General features: G+C 36.7%; 1 protein-coding gene across 1 annotated transcript in view; it reads right to left on the bottom strand.

The window, feature by feature from the left end:
• The window catches only part of sxc (O-linked N-acetylglucosamine (GlcNAc) transferase sxc), a 118,536-nt gene that overhangs the window by 27,349 nt on the left and 67,334 nt on the right, over nucleotides 1-23,853 (bottom strand). Inside the window, exons 9-12 of the mRNA XM_089252845.1 lie at nucleotides 16,342-16,588; nucleotides 15,964-16,064; nucleotides 15,481-15,634; nucleotides 4,082-4,183 (exon numbers count right to left, since the gene is read on the bottom strand). Coding sequence (XP_089108971.1) covers nucleotides 4,082-4,183; nucleotides 15,481-15,634; nucleotides 15,964-16,064; nucleotides 16,342-16,588 — 604 coding nt within the window. The remainder of the gene's footprint in view (nucleotides 1-4,081; nucleotides 4,184-15,480; nucleotides 15,635-15,963; nucleotides 16,065-16,341; nucleotides 16,589-23,853) is intronic.

Genomic DNA, 23,853 nt, shown 5'->3' with positions numbered 1-23,853 from the left:
CATTTATAAAAGTATGAATCAAAATAACAATATTAATAAAATTTACAGATTGCGCAAGAAAAAATAATAGCAATTTTTTATCTTTATCTCTTTTATTACTTAAATTATTGTGGTAAAATGTACTGCACACTTTGATTTATATACTAGCAATTTTTAATTTAGACTAACAGAGCAACTGTTGGAATAGGTAGCTTTTCTTCATAATAGAAACTCTATTGCACATTAATTTTACATATACATCAAATTTAATTTTAGTGTTTGAATTCTTCATCAGTAGTTCATCATGCAACTACAAAGTAATCTCAAACACTTTTGACTTGGTGGAGGGGCCCTGGGTAGGGAAAAGTAAACAGAAGACCTCAACTTGGGAAAGAATGTCTAATTTTTTTCAACAAAAATATTTTGTTTAAATTTGAAGCCCTAAATTAGTAGAGCCCATGCTTTCTATGATTATTTATTATCTGTTCCTGTTGCACTTTGACTTTAACTTGATTCTTTGATTTACGTAATTTTTGATTTCCTTGCACTATATGTAATCTTTGACATATCAATAAACTTTGGGGGGCGAAGTGCTTACATATAATTTCAATCTTATAAATTTACCATAAATATATGTTTTATGATTTACCATAAATCATACACCCAGGAGGGGGGGGGCCCCCCGCAAAGTGCTTACGTTGCTTCTTGCGACAGAGCTTGGGTGTCTCGCGGTTTGTCCAGTTTTTCCAATGGAACCCAGGCGAAATGAGATCTAGCTTGAACAGTCCCCAAAAACCTTAGTCGGCAAAGGAACTTCCCCAGCGTAACTTTTGTTACTTAAACTGTACCATTTGGGTATATAGCATTTTATGGCGACTTCTAAGCACATAGCAATGTTGTTAATAAGCTCTCTTTTTAATGGGAGCCATAAAAATAGTCTGTTCCTCTTTCCCAAACTTTTTCATAGTGACGAGTTAACCGAAATTAGCAACGAGTAAACAAGGGTTTAATAACATTGTTGCTTATGAGAGCTGGAAGGGCTTGAAGAAAAATGGTGTTTTAACCGGAGTGACAACTTAACAAGGTTTTACTGTATTTCATTTAACACCAGCCATGAAAACCTAAGACAACCAAAAGTGTTATGTTAGCTAATTTAAATGACAGGAATAAAAAGGCTTCAGAAACCACTAGGAATCTTAAGACTTCATTTTATAGATAAGGAACCGTCTGTCTCTGCCATCTTCCTAATTAATAAATTTTGTGACTGCTGCACCAAAATTCATCTGAAATTCATGACTGAATGGTTCAAATTTAAAACTACAATAAGAATAATAGAATCTACATCTGGAATGGAACTTTCAATTTTTGATAACTTGTCTTTCTTTCGAGAACTATTGTGCAAATATTTGGTGTTAGTGGCCCCACCTACAATAAAGAAATTCTATTACAGCCAATCATAATGTTACATTGCAATAGCTTAATTAAAATGCCAATAGGTAGTATTTTCATAATCGCTGAAATATATGGGTGGAAAACAATACAAGACAAAGTGAACACTGTGAATTATCACATTTAATACACACATCAAAGAGGAAAAAACACAAAATATAAGTTCATAGCTTCCAACTTTTGAAAATGAAAATTCGGGAGATTTTCGCGCAAACCTGTATTTTATGCTACAACCACTCCCTAATAAATACAATAGGGATTTTTCCAAATAAAATAGGGATTTTCCAAACATAAAAGTTAGAGCGTAGGGAATAAAATCCCTACTCAAAAACTGAAGTCAAATTAAAATAGGGATTTTACACACATGGAAGTTAAACCCTTGGGAATAAAATTCCTACGCAAAAAACAAGTGAAATTGGAGGCCAAAACTTCAATGATGTAAAAATAAATATTGTGTTCAATCAGAAACGCTGTGAACAAACATTCTGCGCGAATGACCCCAAAATCATCAGAAGATGAAGGAAAGAACCATCAATTTTTGAAGAACACCGATTTTTTGTGACACTTGCTTCATTTTTTTTTTCATTTCACGAGTGATGATGGCAGTCTTTCCATGACCGATGTTTATGTCCGTAACACAACTTGTACAAAAAGGAAAAGTCAGCCCTTTTCTGGAACGTTTGATGAAAGGAAATTCATCGGAATAAGTATCTTTAAAATTGATTAAATGTTTTTTTGCTTATCAGTATTCATGCTTTGTTATATCGCACGTACGTAACTTCAACAAAAAAAATGTTGACCATATGAGCGTCACTATAATCTTTAATTATTATCCAGGACTATTGGCTGCTAAGCCATTCCCCTGCACGATAAGACAAAGAACTTTCTTGTTACCATCAGAGGGTTTGTAAAACTTCCTTAAAAAGGGAATTTCCCCATTTACGACGTGTGACATCATTTCGAAAGGGAAAAAAAGAGGCCTCATGCAGAGACGGCCCTGCTTCATGCCCCACAAGAAATTCCTTAGGGATTGTTTTCATAAGCGGGGATTTTTTTTAATGAAGTAGGAAATTTTTAGGGACAATTAGGGATTTTTGTGATTTTCGTAAAAATTCGGGAGATTTAAGAACTTTTCGGGAGGTCGAGCGATGAAGCTAAAATTCGGGAGATTCCCGAAAAATTCGGGAGACTTGGCAGCTATGTAAGTTAATGCATTGGCTACATGACTGCGAACGCTCGAGAGAGCGAGACACACAAAAGCAGAAGAGACAGCAATCTTAAATGACTTGAACATTACTAACAAGCGCAGAATAGATCTATTAGATGCTGCCATCTACACTGAAGAGCCAAAAAAAAACTGGTACACCTGCCTAACATCGTGTAAGGCCCCCGCAAGCCCGCAGAAGTGCCGCAATACGATGTGGCATGGACTCGACTAATGTCTGACGTCTCTTACTGGAAGTAATTGACACCATGAATCCTGCAGGCCTGTCCATAAATCCGTAGGAGTAAGAGGGAGTGGAGATCTCTTTTGAACAGCACGTTGCAAGGCATCCCAGATATGTTCAATAATGTTCATGTCTGGGGATTTAGGTGGCCAGGGGAAGTGTCTAAAGTCAGAAGTGTGTTCCTGGAGCCACTTTGTAGCAATTCTGGACGTGTGGGGTGTCGCATTGTCCTGCTGAAATTATCCAAGCCCATCGGAATGAACAATGGACATGAATGGGTGCAGGTGATCAGACAGCATGCTTACGTACCTGTCACCAGTCAGAGTCGTATCTAGACATATCAGGGGTCCCATATCACGCCAACTGCACACGCCCCATACCATCACAGAGCCTCCACCAGCTTGAACAGTCCCCTGTTGACATGTAGGGTTCATGGATTCATGAGGTTGTCTCCATACCCGCACACGTCCATCAGCTCGAAGCAATTGGAACCGAGACTCATCAGACCAGGCAACGTGTTTCCAGTCCTCAACAGTCCAATGTATGTGTTATCGGGCCCAGGGGAGGCATAAAGCTTTGTGTCGTGCAGTCATCAAGGGTACACGAGTGGGCCTTCGGCTCCGAAAGCCCATATCGATGATGTTTCGTTGAATGGTTCGCACGCTGACACTTGTTGATGGCACAGCATTGAAATCTGCAGCAATTTGCGGAAGGGTTGCACGTCTGTCACGTTTAATGATTCTCGTCAGTCATCGTTGGTCCCGTTCTTGCATGAACTTTTTCCGGCTGCAGCGATGTTGTAGATTTAATTTTTTACCTGATTCCCGATATTCACGGTACACTCGTGAAATGGTCATACGTGAAAATCCAAATTGCATTGCTACCTCGGAGATGCTATGTCCCATCTCTCGTGCGCCATCTATAACACCACGTTCAAACTCACTTAAATCTCGATAACCTGCCATTGTAGCAGCAGTAACCGATCTAACAACTAGGCCAGACGCTTGTTGTGTTATATAGGTGTTGCCGACCGCAGTGCCGTACTCTGATTGGTTCCATATCTCTTTATTTGCATACGCATGCCTGTACCAGTTTTTTTGGCTCTTCAAGTTTATATTAACAAAATAGATCACAGCAAGTATGTTTCAAATTTAAAAAACCAATGACCTGCATAATGAAGAAAAGATACACTATGATTTACTCACCTGCAAACAATGAGCTAAATTACAGTATGCATCAGGGAAATCTGGCTTTAATTTCAGAGCAGTCCTGTATGATTGTATAGCTTCTGGAATGTTTCCAGAATCCTAAATTAAAGTGCATTGTACATATGAACAACTGATTATTACGGTTTAACCATTATCAAAAAAAGTTATGAAACAACATTTTTAGTTTGCAAGAAAAAAAATTGCTTGTGTTTTACACTTAGGCAAATATGAATAAAAATAAAAGTGATGACGAATATATGGGTCATGGAAGACCTGTTCCTTCCCCCTTGACCTATTGTACTTTGACTGACACCTTCAACGCCTCCTAATCCTTCAAATGAATGAAGCGCTCGGTTGAACAGTACAATGAATTAGTTATAGACCATCACAATAAATACCGTCTGTACAGAATAAGGTGTGGCTTTTTTACTGGTAACTTGAAAGTAAGAATGTGCTAGATTGTTAGAATGGAATTGGGGAGGGGTGGTACAGAGAGAGAGAGAGAAACTGTTTATCTTTCCAAGGAGGGGAACTGTTTTTTCCCCACTTATATTCACAACATGTGAAGTTGTACGAAAAAAATTTTCTGAAAAATATTGGTTTTTTTCATTTTAATTTTTCAGTGAAATCTCGATATAACGATATTCTCGGGACCATGAAAAATATCGTTGTAGAAGGATTATTGCTATATCGAGGGGCAGCACTTTAATATTAGGCTATAGGCATTGCTAAATAAGACGAAAAAATATCATTGTAGTAGGATTTATCGTTATATCGAGTGTCATTGTAACGAGACTTCACTGTATATAAAGACAAATAAACGTATGCAATCCACTAAAATCCAACAAAAAAGTTTATTGACTGGAAGATGAAATTAAAATTATTTTTTTTTCCAGATTTTTTTTTTAGTATTTATTCTGAGTTATATGTATATAGATTTAATTTGAGACTTGCATAATATTTCGTGCTATTTGTTAATACACAATAGCTGTATTTTTTTTACATGTTTTAATTATATTTTGCAAATTTTTGAAATACAGTGAAACCCCGCTACAACAATAAGCGATAAATCCTTCAACAATGATATTTTTTTCAAGTTTTGTGCGGAAATGTCACTACTATAATGTCAAATTGCTGCCTCTCGTTATAACGATAACCAATATACAACGATATTTCTTTCCTGGTCTGCATAAATAAATATAAATATATATATATACACACACATAATAGCAGGGCCGCAACTAGGGGAGAGCAGGTGGGTCTCGTGCCCTGGGCGATGGACCAGGGGGGGGGGGGCGCAAATTTCATTCTCAAACCTTACCTTCAACATTACAAGGGGGCGCCAAAATTCGCACTTGCCCCGGGTGACCAAGCATCTAGTTGCGACCCTGCATAATAGTGGCTAAGCCCGAAATTGGGCAGTTTGCCCAGCCAATGTCTAAATTTTGTGCTTTGACCGGCCCCCATGTATCGATTCTTATGCTTTAGGGTCATCATCACGTTGACATATTGTTTGGTGATAATTGTGACCATTTATAACTATGGTTAGCGACAGCAACTCTGACGATCAAAGGAATCGGTATATCGATATCTTAGAGATCGATATAAAGATCAGAAAGACTCAGAAAGACTTTTTTTCTCTTTTGAAAGCAATAATATTCTATGTGAATTGCTCCCTACCAAAGAAACTAAATTTTATAAAGAAATAGCTCGTACGTGGTATACGTCAAAACCAAGACTTTCTTTATTTGAAAACGTATGTGATGTGGCCTTTTTGAAACATTGTGCTGCATGTTTAATTTGTCTTCGAAAGCAAAATCTACTGTTTTATCCGACATCTTAATTTCTTTTACTACGCAAGAATTTTTTCTTTTTTATGTGAAATTTGAAAGAAAAAAAATCATAGATGTCGGTTTGTGAAAAATAATATTGAAATTGACATGTTTTCTGACAGCGTCAAGGCATGAAACGATCCCCCCAAATACAGAATGTTTCGTTGGCGTATGAAAAGGGGAGAAGGGGGTTTGGGTTTCGAGCTTTGGCCGATATTATAGCGTTATTTTTCAGTAAAAACTCCACTTCGCCCCCCCTTCAGAAGAAAACAAAATTGCCCCCCCCTCCACCATTCTTGAGAAAATTCTGAGAACGCCTATGCAGTGTATAGGCCTACTTTTGATACACAAAGCTACTCGATATATATAGTAGCTTTCGTAATACATACAATGCATGCAAAAAAGAATGGGATGATTGTGGTCCGGATTTGAGAATATAATTACTTTTGTATAATTCTTTCATTCTCTTTGAATGATTTAAAAAAAAAAAAACAGACCAAAAACTGTTTGGTGTTTACACACTTACTAAAATAAAAGACATATTTTGCATGCTTATAGGCAAAAATGATTTAAACGCAATACGTTTGACATTTACAATCATACCAAGAAAAATAATAATCGGCACATATTTATTCATATGGAATGTTATTATATCAATTAAATTTTCAATCTTTATTAAAATGCATTATTTTAATCTATTCATTCTGAGAATGTTCAGATCACTGAAAAATGCGTATCGTTCGTGCAAAATGTGTTATTCGCTTAATCATATCATTTTCCAAGCTGGTACGGATATAATGAAATTCTCGTATATTGAATACATTTGCTGTTTTTTCTAACTTCGTTATAAGCGGGTACAACTGCGTATGTGTGTATGCATGCGGGTTTTTTTCTTCATATGTGTTTATAGAATCCTATGATAACACATGCAATTTACGCAAAGCGTAAAAATTCAATTATATGTGACCAACCGAATGTGGCATTACATTGAGGTAAACCCTGAAAAGCAGTTGTTATCGTTAATTCAATTAAAATTTTGACAAATATTCCATTTCTTTTGTTACCTTTTATTTTTGTTTGGTCAGTATATCATCAAAGAAATTAAATTTCATCAAAAGGAAAAAAAAAAATTCTGTAAGATACATCGCGTTGCTGAACATGCCACCCAGCGAAACGAGGCTCAAATAGGCTTTTAAAACGCTTGCATTTATAATGTATCCTAAATTATTAATGGCATGTATTAAATACATCATAATATTGCTTCCTTCCATATACACATGAAATCGATATATTTTATAATCAGTTAGTTTTTTATATGTGAAGTATAAATCATTTTGTGTTGTATAAATAGATCAAATAAAAACGAAGGTATTTTTTCCAATTCATTTCATATTTCAAATTTACTCATAAGATATAATATCAATGTTTATGTAATTAAAATCATCGACTACTGTTATTTTCAACTTTCTAGGAAATTCAAGGTACACCATATATGTATATTTTTGTGCCTCATCACACATAATGTGTGTTGCTTTCATAGATTTCCTGTACTGTTTAAAACTGTGCAGCTTTTTCCCTTGTGAAAAAGCTATTCGATTAAACTGAAAAGTATGCATTGGGAAAGTGCATCACACAGCTCGGATAAAATGTGCTAAGATACTTTAGTGATACCACGAAATGATAAGTCGCATGCAACGTCAGCGAAAGAGCAACGAAAAAATTGCAAGGAAATGTGATTATAAAGGATTGTAACGCCGTGAAACTCTACGTAGACTCAGAACGGGCTTAAATATTTTTTTTTTTAAATAAAAAAGAAAAGAAAAATTCTGTTGCGTAGTCCCAATACCCTGTTATAGTGTTGCTATGCATTTATAGAATATAAACGCTTCTTTTCGCCAATAAATTAGTGAGAAAAGTACAATACACATACAGTGAAACATCGATATAACGATTGTCTGCGGACTAAGAAAAAACATCGCTGTAGAGGGATTATCGCTATATCGAGAGGCAGCCGATTAACATTAGAGTATAGACATTTCCAAACAATACTTGAAAAATATCGTTGTATCAAGTGTCATTTTAGCGAGGTTCCACAGCAATAGGAAAAATTAACTTCTAAATATGTCTGTGACCACGACAGGGAGAAAAAAAATAGCCAATACTGTAACAAAAGAACAGGTACTGAAGTTGAGTGTGTATTAGTAAAGAATAGGATCACTTAGAAATAGGTGTAGCCAACCTGTCACTTTGATGGACCCCACCAACCACGCCTTCTCTGTTGTCCTGCATGTTTGATGGGGGGATAGCACTACTTGAGATAAAGAAGCTTCGCCACTTTACAAGTATTTTTCCGTATAACCTCACGCCATTTTTCAAATAGAAATCGAAAAACCTTTCACCGCTCAACCGGTTAACTGCAACACTGCATTAACATCTACACCCTGAATTTGCCAACTGTAAAATATCACTAGAGGTACATAATGTTTGATTCAAGAATCACATTATACTCTAAGTTTATATATATACTGTTCAAGAGGATTATTGTGTTCCTTGTGAAAAATGATACTCTCGTTTTAACAGATTTGTGGGGAATTGGCAAAGCCGACCACAGAGTCAAGGTTGTTAACAATAGGCAGTTTTCAAATGCACTTGTGCATGGCCGCGAATTTTGTCAGGGAAAAATGTTTATATCATTTTACAATGCATTCCTTGCTGTATACATTTAAATGAAATATAATTTTATACCCCAGGTGTCACTACTCCTTCATTCATGCACCTATAATTGATTACAGTGGGCGTGATTTAGCCGAGTCTCAAAAAAAAAATTATAGGTGCGTGAATGGAAGTAGTGGTGATGACATCTGTTATAAAAATATATTTAATTTAAATGTATACAGCAGGACTGAGAGGAATGCATTGTAAACTAATAAAAAAAACATTTTTCCCAACAATATACGCAACCATTCACAAGCGAATTTGAAAACGATCTATTGTTGACAGCTTCTGGCCCTCCCCCCCCCCCCCACTAGCAATAGCCAGAGAACTAATTACAGGGCAACCTTAAACCGACCTGTTTATCAGACCGGGTGGTCATAAAAGCTTGGTCCTTGTCACTGGAGGTCTGCTGATCTTTTGAAGTTGTTGTGACCTGCTGATGCTTTGAAGTTGATCGTTGACAGTGCATTTTCCATGGTGAACAGTCTGTCTTAGGCTTAAATTTTCCTTGGTGGTCTTCAACTGTAATCGACAAAGCTTGATGGACCCCAGTGATGACGACTAGGCACTAAGAACTCTCCTAGAAATTGTATAGGTGCACCATAAACCATTTCCACAGTAGTGATTTGCAAGTCCTCTTTCCAGGTGGCTCAAAAACCCACTAGAACCATAGAAAGTACCATTACCCAGAGATTAGCAGGGTGTCTATCAAATACCAAAACTCTGACTTTTCTGTGACCAGAGATGCCATTGACACGCTATAATGCATCCAATACCCGAAATTTCGAAAAAGAATGCATAAAAATTTGGTTCGCGTGTCCTCTGAGACGCATTCTTTCCTAGTTCCAAGATTTGCTTCCTAGTTTTAAAAAAGCACAAAAAGTGTTCAGTCGGTTCAACGATCTTGATTGATACATACATCAGAAAGTCGGCGCTGATTTTCAAAATTGTCAGAATTGACGCTCATATTCTGAGCTTGCCACGATGCACACTTTTGAAAGCATTGCAACACTCCTTTAAATTCGGCCTGAAAGTTATGTCGCAACACAACTAATGGCAAATGGGTCAGATGTCGGTCTTTTCTTGAACTTTTTCATTCTGTCACATGCGTATACTGTGCCATTTCGTCATTTGCTATTGCTAATCGGTAAAGATCGACACGATCAAAATAAAAAAAATTATCATCCTTCCTTTTAAAAACCTTTCACGGGGGAGAAAATTGGCGCCCTTTCACCTGTGCCCCCGAGGATAAGACTGACAGGACTGCAGCCCTAAGGTCTGAGACAATCACCATCATTATTTTTTCATGCTTATAAATTTACTATAGAGCCCCCCCCCCCCCCCAGTGAAAACCGGCTTGCAGACCCGCCAAAGATCAAACAGCTCTGCTCCATGATGTGGGGGGGGGGGGGGAGAGATCAAGTCCTTTCTACAGAAAACCAATATTGTTACCAAGGACTCCCTACTGCCATGGTCTATTACAGTTCCCCCCTCCTCTAGGAATTTTCACGTGATCCAGAGAACACTGCTTTATTAGGGGAAATATTACAGATGTCGAAAGGTCTAGACAAGCAAAGAAAGAAAAGTTATTTTTTTTGTTCATCCAGTCTAAGTAGCTTTTTTGCCCCATCCATGTAATGTCTGCTCCAATGTAGGGTGGCTACATATTGACATTATTTTCTGTTGCTACTAACCATCCCTCCGGGACAAAAGAAAAGAATGAATAAAACCTGAGAGAAAAGAAATATTGAATGCAAACAGCTTCCCCAAAAGCCTAGATTTTAAGGGGGGGGGCGAAATTGAAAAAAAAAAGATCTCTGGAGAATCAAAAGAATCCATGACCTTCACTCAAATTTTATTACTTTTTCCCGACTTCCGTGACCTTTTTCTCATTCTGTGACTTTTCTGGGACTTTGTGACTTTCCCATGTTGGTAGACACCCTGGATTAATTCCATGAGCATTGATGGTAGACTTAACGTCTTGGCTGAAGTACTCTATTGGACGACTTGCTTCTGGATATGATGTGGTCTTCTGGTGTCTGGTCCCCAAGAACTTGTTTAGAGTCTTGAACAAAAAGGATTCAAACTGAACACCTTGATCTGAAGTGATTGTTAGGTGAACCGAACCAAGCAACCCATCCAGCATAGACCTTGGCCACAGTGTCAGCAGAGCTATCCGGCATAGGGAAGGCTACAGGTTATTTAGAGAAGCAATCCACACAGGTGAGGTAATATTTGTAGCATTTTGATAGAAGTAAAGAGCATACAATATCAATGTGGATGTTTTCAAACTGACATCAGGTGGTGAAAATTTTGGGGTGCTTTGAAATTTTTGTGGACTCTTTGTATGCCGGCTCACTTTAGACCTCTCACAGTTAATGCATGTAAGTACCCAAGTGGTCACATCATCTTCAATGCGGTCTACACAAAACGCTCTTGTACCAGTTTCACAGAAGCCTTTACTTTAAGACGCAAGGTTTAAGCTACGGTTTAATGGTTGTCTTTTTTGCAAAATGTGAAAGAAAATCTTAGAATGCAAAAGTAGTACTGGCCATTTTTACAAAAATATGTACAAGATGAACTAGTAGACATCCATCAATCATTAGCATTTTGCAACGTTTAGGCTTTTTCAGCATTTTGCTAAAACTTTTAAACATTATTAAAAAACGACCATTAAACTGGCGAATGAAAGAGGTGTTGAAGCTGACAAGGTGAGCACTTGTCAGTAGTCTGGCTGAAGACATATATGAGAGGCTTCTGATCCATGTAGGAAACGAATGGATGGCCTTCAACCATGTGCCTGACGTATTTGATGGCAGAGTACCTCTTAGACTTCAGGAATGCTTCATCTGCTTCTTTTGCCCAAGCGATTTTCCTCTTGTTGTTTCTCTTGGCACCCTCAAGAACTATATGCAGGAGTGCCTGCGTCTCTGCTACTTTAGGAACAAAGCGACAATAAAAATTATAAATGGCCAAAACTTGTCCTAGCTCTTTGATTTTGTCTGGCTTTAGGTATTCTGCGATGACTGACACTTTCACTGAAAGAGGTGCAATGCCGGTTGCAGACATCGTTTCCACTAAATCACATACACTGTAATTAATTATAGGTGCGTCGATGGAAGTAGCGACGACATCTGGTTATAACATAATTTAAATGTATACAGCAGGACTAAAAAGACTACATCATAAAATAATGTGAAAACATTTTTCCCTGACAACATATGCGGCCATTCACAAGAGTGTTCGAAAACTGCCTATTGTTGACGATCTTGACTCTACAGGGTTCATACAAAATTTTCAAAATGAAAAGTAAGGTGTTTTTAAGGACTTTTTAAGGAGTTTCAAGCAGTTTTTAAGGAGCCATGGCAAACTTCATAACTTACAAGTTTTACAGCAAAAAAGGGGCGGGGCACATATGCAAATTTATTTTTAATTTGCAAACAAACTTTCCCTCTTCTCAAAAATATAGATGTAGAAGTGGTTCAAAAATTACAAGTTTTGATTTGTTACCCAGCATCAAAAGAATTCATAAAATAATCAATCCACATACATGCTTTCTGTCGTCACCAAAGTGTTCTAAAACCTTCAAGTATTAGTCAAAAATATAATTCATAACAGCATCACATAAATTATAAAAATTCTAAAAGTGATATTCATTTCCCCTCCAATTATTCAAAATAAAAACCACAGCCGACAGAGATTTTTCTTACAAAATTATTTATATTTGCTCTAGGCGCACACACACACACTTCCAGCACAACTTCCTAGATAGTAAATTGCCCATAGATGGTAATAGACCCGAGTTGTGCTTGGTTTGAAAGAAAGAAAGCCCCCCCCGGAAATCACTCTCAAACAATCTGGGAATTTGCTGCGGGCCGCTCAATTGAAGTAAGAATTTGCCACGAGCCACTTGAGGCAGGCCACATTTAGGCCATGTGTTGAGCACATGTATGCTTTAAAATAAGGGGCTGTTCAAGTATTACGACAGCAAATTTTCAGCAATTTTTGACTCGCCCCTCTTGTCAGAAAAAGTCAGCAAAACTCTCACACTCCCCCTGTCAGCGCTCTGCCCCCCTTCCTCCTAACGCTTATTGGTGGAATCTGAATCTGAATTGGGGGCTTTCCCCCAGATCAAAAATTTATTTTTTTAATCCACAAAATATTTTTTAAAAGAATTGTAAAAATATTTTTTACAATTTTGAAACAAAATATCTTTATATGTTATTATAATCAATTTTTATCAATTTCAATGCTATTTGAAGGCTAAGAACCCAAAATTGCTCAAGAAATTCATTGCGACCCTACCTCTCTAAGCCCTTGGTAACCTTGACCAGCGGTAAACATTCAGCCTGTGCGGACCAAATGTGGCCTTGGCGTTATGATGTGGCCCTAAATCTATTTTTGTAACAATGAACCAAGTGACACATTTACAGATTGCTTAAGTGACACGTGTCACAATTCCAGACCATTTAAGAGATCTGTGGCACATTAAGCGATCCCTTGAGTGACACGTGACAAAGTTTTAGAGCATTGGTCCTGCCACCAGTGCGGTTCTACATCACTCAAGTTATCCGCAGCACATTCCCAGATTACTTAAGTGATCTGCGGCATAATCACGGCTCACTTATATGACGCGCTGCACAGCTCCAGAGCATTTGGATCCGCTAAGTATTTGAAGATCACTAGAGGGGATCGTAGGGGACTCAATAGGGAGAATGTTAGTTCAGGTGCCCACAAACTAGTGAAAAGTTTTACTCGTTTTTCGAGCACCGAGTAAGACGCTATTCAGAATATTTAATATCTTTTATAAAGGGTGGTTGATGACGTAAGAATCATCCACCCCCCCCCCCCTCCTCCATGTCATCAAGTCAGCAAATCGAAAATCCCCCATCCATGCTGACGTAATACTTAAATGACCCCTAACATAAAGATACCCGAAAGTTATTTTCTGGAGGTAAAAAAAAGTGGGTTCAGCTATAGCGGCTGATCGGATCGTCCTCCCCCCTCCTGTAAAACCAGACGTGGCTCGGGCTGTCACTTTTAAAAGCCGGGTTTTACTAGCAGGTTTTCTATGCCGGTCGCAACGTGAATCACCCAGCGCGACACACCATCTATTCATCAAGGCTTCTGAAGGAGTTAAGCGCCGCGCGTTGCAGCTTCCCTTCATTTTCGTGTTGTGTCTCTTCCCTTTAAACCGGAGCATGCAGCCGATAGAGTATATGACGCCAGGGTCATATACTATATAGCCGTCCTGAGCCGATGCGCCACGCTTGGAAAACGCAATGCGTAACGTCATTATATAACTCATTTCTGCCGACACGAAATGATCCAGTTAGGTTCACGCGGCGCAAAAAGCCTACTCCTAGGAAAACCTGACTTCAGGGATGAACGCTCGTTACGGGATCCCAGGAGAGATAAACCCATTGTCTCTCTCATGGAATCTCGTGTGTGGATAGAGCCTGTTCCTCTTTTTTTTTTTTGCCTTTTTATTTACGGTGACCAATCTGCGAAACAGATTCGCTTTCCCCGCTGGACTTTAGTTTTTAGCACTTTAAGGCGCGGCGGTGAAAAGATACGCTTGCCGTCGTCCCTTACTCCAGTGGAACTGAATTTTTTTTTCCTTTCTTTTTCAGTAGCAAGTTGTAATGTGAATAAAACACATAAAACACGTCAAAAAAACTGCGGAAAGCAGTGACATTTTGCGGTTTCTCAGAATTTTGGAAGTGAGATATTGGCTGTAAGCAAATGGGAAGGAGGGATAAATAGGAAAACAGGAGAGAATTACGGTAAAAAAAAAAGACAATTGTGGCGAAAGTAGGAAAATAGTAGGAAAAATAGGAAAGCTGCGAGGTCTGTACTCAGTATACTGCGTAATATAGGAGATTCGAGACATCGTTTCGCTGCATAAATAAAAGCTTAAAAAAACTTTCTCACCACTGGGCATGGGGGAATTTTCGGCTACTGGTTCAGCGGAGTGATGTCGTTCTACGGACCATCGATTTCCAATGATGACCAGTTTGCGACATAGGCAGTCAAAACTAGCGATTCGGTAAAAAATCTTATTTTTAGAAGCAAAAGCGTATAATCGTATTAATTTACTAAATACGACAAAATCGTAATGGTTGGCAGGTATGCACAACCATTGGATGTTCCAATCCCATCCCCTGCTTTCACATTTCCTATTACAAAGGGAGAGGGTGTTTTTTTTTCTCTTTTCTTCCTCTTTATATTCGGGGGAAGCTTCCTCTTATTTTTCTAGGCAATGCTATTCATCACCATGGGGAATGCCTATTCTAAGAAAGATCATCCCTTCAGAGAGAAAAAAAAAAAGGACTTTTTCAGGCGTGGCTGCAAAAAGTAAGGAGTTATAAGGGCCCTTCCAGAGGGAAATGAAAAGTTAGGAGTTTTTAAGGAGTTCGTAAGGATGTGCGAACCCTGCTCTATGGTCGGCTTTGACCAATTCCCCACAGATTATTTCATTTCCTGATGGGTTTAACAGAGCAAAGTAATTGATATGAAATATACAAAAATCTTTCTCAAAATTTCAACATATTGTGATCTTTATATTAACTATTAGAAATTAAGGAACATCGTTCATAACTGTTTTTAGAAGGGTCTAATAACAGAATACAAAAGAAAATTACAGCAAAAACTTTTTTTGCAAACATTCCTAGGGCAGCAATATTAGTTTTTAACACAACCAAAAGCAAAAGAATTACTTCAATTAAACTAGTTTCAAATTAATTCAATTTAACTTAATTATTTTTAGTAATGAAGGTTTCCCCAGAAATAGATAGCTTAGTTTACTGAAGATTTCATTGAAATTATACTTTCATGATTTATGCTTACTTTGTGAATCGATGCCAAATTACTGTGAGCATCTGCAAATGCTGGATTAATTTGGATTGCCCGTGAATAACACTGAAGAGCTCCTTGAATATCACCCATTTCTTTCAAAGTGTTTCCCATGTTGGAATAAGCATCAGCAAATGTAGGTGAAATTCTGTATTAAAAACAGTATATCAAATGAAATATCAAACTAATAAACTATGCATTCATATTTTTGGTACTTGATAAGCACCAAGATGAAAGTATGAAATCAACTAGTAAAATCTACTGCTCATTCCTTCAAATATCTCACTTGAAAATGATCTCGTATGAATCGATAGAAAAATCGGAATTCAATCATTTATGAAAAAAAAAATTAACAAGACAAAACAGAGCCAAGACCTATTCTATTCCAACATAACAATGCATTCATATTTAATAAATGTGTACTAATAATTAAACAGGTGCAGGTACTTCAAAATCGTAACATGTACAAATACTAACCTTATAGCTTCTTTATAATGCATTAAAGCTTCATTCAACTTTCCTTGTTGCTGCAAAACACTTGCCAAATTGGAATGGGCAGCAGCAAATTCTGGGAATACCTATAGATAATAAGGGAAAATGATTCATAAAAAGTTTTTCGTCTGTATAAAAGCATTCGTGTAAAATGAAAACCACCAAGTTAACACAAAGCATCTAACAACTATAGAAAACTAAGCAGACCTGCCAACTAAACCAGAGAGAAACACAAAACAGTGGAGGGGACACAGAATGTTAATAATTGGAATATGGGTAAAGAGGATGGATTTAAATACCAGAAAACCAGACATATATATAAATAAAAAAATGTAAATAAATAATAGAAAACTTTCAACTCGCCTCCAAAGCTTTGAGGTATAGACGAGTAGCTTCCTCTATGAAACCTTGCTCTCTTTTTATATTGGCAAGGTTATTGAGAGAGTCTGCATGTGTTGGACACAAACGCAATGCAGTGTTATAGCATTCTTCTGCTTCACTAACAAGTCCTTTTTCTTTAAGGGCATTGGCCAAATTACAATAGGCATCTGGAAAATTAGGTTGCAGCTCAATAGCTCTGCGATATGTGTCGACAGCAAGATCTATGAGCCTGCAAAATAGATTGCATAAACTTAAAAGAAATAACTAGGATCAAACAACAGCTTAACAATTTTCAGTACATGTATTATGCTTAGAAATTTCTGACAGCTATATGTTTTAATGAAACATGTATCTGAAACAAAAATTTAAACCCAAATACTTTATCAATACCATACTATCAATATGATTTAAATAAAAATAATGAAATAACCTAAATTCTGCGATACACTTTTGATTTTAATACACGCTACACATAACATCTACACTATCTTATTTTATTGTGGTATTTGTTAATATGTGTGGTCAAGGCCAAACAGAAGCGATGGTGACATTCATGTGTGTAGAGTAGAGAAATGTTTCTGCAGGAAACCCTATTCTTTTAATTAATGTGCAGTGTATATTATCAACAAAAAAATTATTTGTTGATAATATACACTGCAATAATATACCTGATATACCTAATATACACTGATAATATACCTGAATATAACACCTGAAATCCTAACAATGCAGATGAAATATAGTCCTCCTACCACGAGATGAGATTTGGCTACGGCACGTCATGTCAAACGATTCTATTCTATCCTAGAAGGACATGCCAATCGTGAAAGCTCAGTCACTGATGAACTTTTCTCGATGTGCAATCGTTTTACCAAAAAAAATGGAATAAAATCATCCGACGTGACGTGACATGACGCAGCAAAAATTCCTCTCGTGGTTGGAGGACTATAACTAGATTTGATTAAAAAGAAATAGATTTTAAAAAAGAAAAAGGCCAAACTTAGATTTTATTTAAATCATGTGTTTCTATGTAAATTTTATATATACTTTCAATTCAATTTTTGAAATGTTATTTAACAGTTGAAATATGTCAAGTTTTAAAGATCACCCATTTTTCCATGTTTAAAACAATATCAATTTACACTTGATAAAAAAACGTATATCAAAGAACTGTCAGATATGTAACTAACATTTTAAAAATTAAAACATTTTTTGAAAAAATACTGCTGTAATATCAAACTTCTACTCCAGAAATGAATAATAGTTCAAACCTCAATGAACAAACATTACTCTTTACAAGCTATAAGAAATTCTTCAGTGTACTTTACTCAGCTATAAAAATTATACAATGTATAAAATTATAAAAATTAAACAATGTATAATTTTTTCATTAATTATGAATTAATTTACGTATTCATGTAAATGATGTATTATGTATTTTTCACAAAATTATACAATGTATAATTTCTTCAAAACTTCAATAAGTTTACAAAAAATATATATAATAAAATCATGTCCAATCTCGCTAATTTAAGCTTAAGGAAACTTGTGTTTTCAGATAGTTCGGCGCAATGCTATGGGATATTTTGTATGCATTTTCACCCAATATTTGAAGCTAAAGGCATCTCTCAAAAGGGGAGTATAAATGGGGGAAGGGGCTAAATCCACTGATAAAAATCAGTGAGTTTACAGAAAACAGCAAAGATTAATTCATCATACCAAATCAAAGCGACTCTTCTTCGGACGAATTTCCAATGAAACTAGCTGTGAGACGTTTAAAGGTAAGACGTTTAAACATTTATTGTACTGAATTCACCACTAGCCTTTTGGTTGAGAACTTGCCCTTTTGAATTTGCTCCTCACTTCATGCATTTGTAAATTTTTTTTTTTAATTCTTACTTGCAATTCTATTTTGTATACTTTCATGGGTATTAGTTTTAGCAGCAGGGGTTCAAGAGCAACCCTCCTGGATTAGAAAATATGATTTTCAAAATTTTCATAAAAATGGTTGATAATAAATGTGAAAATTGTTTTGTCAGTTTTCCTGTGGGTGGCTGAGCATTTCTTGTATTTATTTTCACCTAGTTGATCCATGAAATGATTTGGTTTATGTATTTTGTAAATATTATCTGTTGTAAATATAAACAGGAATGCTGGTAGAAAAAAAATGTGACCTGTGCGTGGATGAGTAAGACAACCATCAACAAGCAGAGCCAGATGCTTTTGACTCCAGATTTCTGTTGTGTTGCCATCAGCAGCAAATAGAATAATAAGTATACAAGCTGTGGAGATACCCCAGCGCCATCGCGCAGGGAGCACTACACACCCAATTTTCAAGAAATGCTTCTCTTTAGATGATACTCTGAATGCTGCCGATAAAAACAACCACTTAACAGCATGCACCATTAGGAAAGAGAGATGAGGTAAATCTTGTGAGGTCCAGGTTGTAGACGATGGTTCTGAACACTTTCAACATAGCAATCAGCTTTTGGGGAAAGATGGCCAAACTGAGGGTGGACCAAGATATTTTAGCTCCTTTCACTATAGAGAAAGACATAGCCTAGGTTCTGCCCCATGGGGAATAAAAACACATTACCCGAAGGGTTGGAACATGCTGGAGAGTACTCTTTTCACTGGTCGGCATCAAAAATTTTTTGAAAGATTCACAAGGTCCATCTTACTATGCTTAAAGAGAAATAAAAGATGACAGCTGCATTAGCGCTTGGAGACTCTTCTTCAATGAGCACATGTTGAATCATATCCACAAGTGCATAGTGTGCGAGACTAAGAGGGCTTGAAATAGATAAGAGCCTCTTTTGAAAAACTAGATTAATTTTTCTAGACATTTTTTTCTACCATTAAAAAAAAAATACATTTTTTTTAATGGTTTTTTTCGTAGTGCTATTTCAGTATCCTGTAAGACCGACTTGAGCCAAAGCAAAATGACAGAAATGACTTGATAAAAAACAATTTTTGGCCAAAACAGTGTACTAGCAACTACAGAAAATTCTCTTCTGAGAGAACCATTCGATTTGAAAAAAATCATAGCCATTAAACTTTTTTATCCGTCTTGATCGAATACTGTAAAGGTAGAAAGAAAAATTGAGTTTCACGCAATTGCCGACAGGTGACACTAACGCTCTTCCTTCGGCCGCCACTTCAGTGCTTGTCAAGACGGCGACGGCATTACAGAAATAGTTTTACAAGATATACAGAAGACTGGATGTTGTGAAGATATTTATTATTTGAGATGTTAATTTTTTAAGGAAGGAAAAAACTCATCTCTGCCTCTACCAGGAGTTGAACCCGGGTCCCTCGATTGCCGGACGAGTGCTCTGACCACTAAGCTACAGAGGAGATAGAGATTTTCCTTCGCTAGAGCGTATATGTAGAGGCTGAGATGAGTTTTTTCCTTCCTTAAAAAATTAACATCTCAAATAATAAATATCTTCACAACATCCAGTCTTCTGTATATCTTGTATTAACAAGTGGAGAGCGACATTCATGTCATAGAAATAGTTTTGTTCTCTACGCTTCGCGAAGTGCAAGTTCGAAATGCAAATCCGTAACAACTGTTCATCATGCTTTTCGTCGACAATACCCTTCCTACCGCTCAAAGACACGGGTTGTCTGTGTTAAGGGGAAATCCCCTGGCTGTCCCCGCATGTCAGATGAAAATGTGGAGAGTATCCCACAGAGTTTCACACACAGTCCACAGAAATCTACTCACAGTGCATGCAAACATGCTTGCAAAGGGATGAATTTGACTACTATATAGACATATGCAGTGAGTCCCAAGGTGGACATATTGAGCACCTTTAATTTGGTTTGTAAAAAACTTTAATTTCATATTACATGGCTAATTATAATCTTATGTGTCTCTGTTCAATGTTTTTTGTAATGTTTTGTACATTTCAAATTCGGCGATTCTTTTTTTAACATTATGTATATTGCGTTCTGTTTTTTTAAAATTCTTCCACACTCCAGCTTGTCAAATCTCTTCAACAAAGCACGCCAAATTATGAAGACATGTAGGCTTTTCTTAGAATGACGATTCTTCCAGACCACTTTCAAAAGCACAGTGCAAAATGTGTAAATTACAAGATCCGCTGTAAATAGACCAAGGCGAATCGGGCGGTTTTACTATGCTGTTCATCTTTTTTTTTAAGGGATTTGTTTACATATTTCTGATGACTACCTGTGTAATCATTTTTGACAAATGAAGCACTTTCATTTCTAGCTCTTTGCTGAACATAATATTGGTTATGCCTCTTTTCATGCCTTAAAAATACAGACAATTGAATGCTATTGGATAGCATCAGAATTACCAAACCTAGAATAGACCTATGTATCCAACTGCTTTGTAATGGAAACTGTTGCTTCACCTATACACAAAATGTACACCATAATTTTAGATGATGAATGTTACTGTCCAAGATCACGAAGTAGTAAATACAAAATAATTTTTGCCATCCAGACTGAAGTTTTCAATGACTACTCTACTTGTTGAACCATCAAACTAAGCAAATGAAAAATTATTAAACCAAATTATCCACATACACCCCACAAATAACTTTGAAAATGATACAATTTCTGTTTTGGCAGAATTAATTGCAATCGACAATATTTGGCAATATCATAGCTGCCAACTTTTGAAAATGAAAATTCGGGAGATTTTCGCGCAAACCCGTATTTTATGCTTAAACCACTCCCTAATAAATACAATAGGGATTTTTCCAAATAAAATAGGGATTTTCCAAACAAAAGTTAAAGCATAGGGAATAAAATCCCTACTCAAAAACTGAAGTCAAATTAAAATAGGGATTTTACACACATGGAAGTTACACCCTTGAAAAATTCCTACGCAAAAAACAAGTGAAATTGGAGGCCAAAACTTCAATGATGTAAAAATAAATATTGCGTTCAATCAGAAACGCTGTGAACAAACATTCTGCGCGAATGCCCCAAAATCATCGGAAGATGAAGGAAAACACCGCCAATTTTTGAAGAACACTGACTTTTTGTGACACTTGCTTGATGGTTTTTTTTTCATTTCACATGAGTGATGATGTCAGTCTTTCCATGACCGATGTTTATGTCCGTAACACAACTTGTACAAAAAGGAAAAGTCCTCTCTTCTGGAACGTTTGATGAAAGGAAATTCATTGGAATAAGTATCTTTAAAATTGATTAAATATGTTTTTGCTTATCAGTATTCATGCTTTGTTATATCGTACGTACGTAACTTCAACAAAAGAAATTTTGACCATATGCGCGTCACTATAATCTTCGATTATTATCCAGGACTATTGGCTGCTAAGCCATTTCCCTGCACGATAAGACAAACAACTTTCTTGTTACCATCAGAGGGTTTGTAAAACTTCCTTAAAAAGGGAATTTCCCCATTTACGACGTGTGACGTCATTTCGAAAGGGAAAAAAAAGGGCTTCATGCCCCACAAGAAATTCCTCAGGGACTGTTTTCATAAGCGGGGATTTTTTTTAATGAAGTAGGTAATTTTTAGGGACAATTAGGGATTTTTGTGATTTTCGTAAAAATTCGGGAGATTTAAGAACTTTTTGGGAGGTCGAGCGATGAAGCTAAAATTTGGGAGACTTGGCAGCTATGCAATATATCGATGATTTACTGCTCCATTAAAAACCAATTACATGGATTTTGTTGATAGGATTTGGTGGAAAAGTAAGACAAAAATCAAAAAGTAGAATGAGAGGGAGCCCTGTAGATTCTTTTAGTGCTCTTATGTACCTCAGAAGAGCTCTTGGAGGAAAATATACTTCTGTTGGTAATCTGTGGTATAAACATGGGGGCCACACGTTTGCACTGAGACCATGGATAGAAATAGATGCAGTGAAATTATGAAATATCTGAGGTTCGACGTAAAATCTACTAGAGCAAATTGATTAGTCAGATAAATTTACTTTAGTTTCAGAAATATGGAGAGTTCATGAACTGTAAATCATGCTACATTCCAGGTCTTAAACTGACAGAAGATTAACAGCTTTTTCCCCACAAAGACGAGATGTAAATTCTTTCAATATATGACTAATAAGAAAGAACAATTTGGAATCAAGTTCTGTGCATGGATAATTGTTGATATTGATTCTAAACATGTGAGCAATGGCTTTCCATATCTCAGAGAAGATGAATTATACCCCAATGCATCATTGGGACGTAATGTATCTCTTCCAGAGAAAACACATTGTAATGAAAATTGCATAACCCTACCTAAAGAAAGGAAGGAATATTACAACTACTACTTAACCGCACATGCCAGAGAATGAGTGTTCTGAGTGTATGTGTGGCCCTAACGTATTTATGTCATCGAGTTGCACTTGTTTCGTGTTCCTGCTGCCACCTGTCTTCCATTTTCTGAAGTAAAGATGGAAATTGCTTGAATTTTCAATAATTGACATAACATGAATCATGTCATGTCAGCATCGCATTGTTGGTCTGCCTGCTCTCTGCAGGGAGACTTTCAAATGGGAGGCCGGTTTGCATTCGTACCCCGAATATTACAGCTGATAGTTTTTTCACTTCTGTGAAGCTGGCAGAAAAATTGGAAATGGCTGATACTAGTCTCATGGGAACCCTGAAAAAAGTCCGCCAAAAAATCCCTAATGTTGTCATAAACTCAAATGTTCAGTTATATGATACCAACTCTTAAAAAGTGATTTCATCACACAATGACTACTAATATTTAACCATACATGCACCTCGTATGCATTCCTCTAAAGAATTTTTAACCAATTAGTACATGCTGGAATGTGGGTGTATGTGTTGTGAGCCTAATGTGAAGTTTGTGTCTGTGTAATGCTTGTTATGTACAGTACTGTGGTGACACCTCCAAGGGACACAGCTGCGATGACATGGACAATCTGTGTGAGTGTGCATGTACACAGGAGGGAAAAAAGAACAGTCAATCGCCAAACACCTAAGCATGAAAATGTGTGTTAGGCCTGTGCCCCATTAATATCTAACGGTGTAAATAAAATTTTATTTTTATAATTAAGAAATAATCTTAAATTATCTAAGTTAGATTGCCTCCCTGAACGATGAGCCATCAAAGTACTACACCTCTGCTAAATTTGTTTAACCATGAGAAGTGTAATCATGGAAAAAAAAAATTATGGCAGAGGGGCAGCACTGCACACAAACAATACACGAAGAAACAAACATCAAGTTCACAATACATACAGCCAAATTATGATATTACACAATAAAATCTTTTATGGGCAATGTAAAGTGAAACCAGTCTTCAATTTAACAAATATATAGTCTTGTGAATAATTAATGTTTTTCCAATCATAGGAAACCTCTCTAAGACTAAAACTATCTAGCGTGGAAACAGAAGACTTATTTAATCTATTTGTAGATACAAAACCTGCTAAAACAGAAAGAATTCTTGGCCAAGTACAAGTTTATGTCCTTTGGACAGGAGGAAAATTAAGTCGTTCTGATCTCCCTTTTGTTAGG

The sequence above is a fragment of the Pholcus phalangioides genome, unplaced genomic scaffold, assembly GCF_987345545.1.
Source record: "Pholcus phalangioides strain wild (caught in Gottingen) unplaced genomic scaffold, Ppha-v1.0 ptg000031l_1, whole genome shotgun sequence".
NCBI lineage: Eukaryota > Metazoa > Arthropoda > Arachnida > Araneae > Pholcidae > Pholcus > Pholcus phalangioides.
The sequence above is the reverse complement of the archived record's forward strand: the minus strand, read 5'-3'. Positions and strand labels throughout refer to the sequence as shown.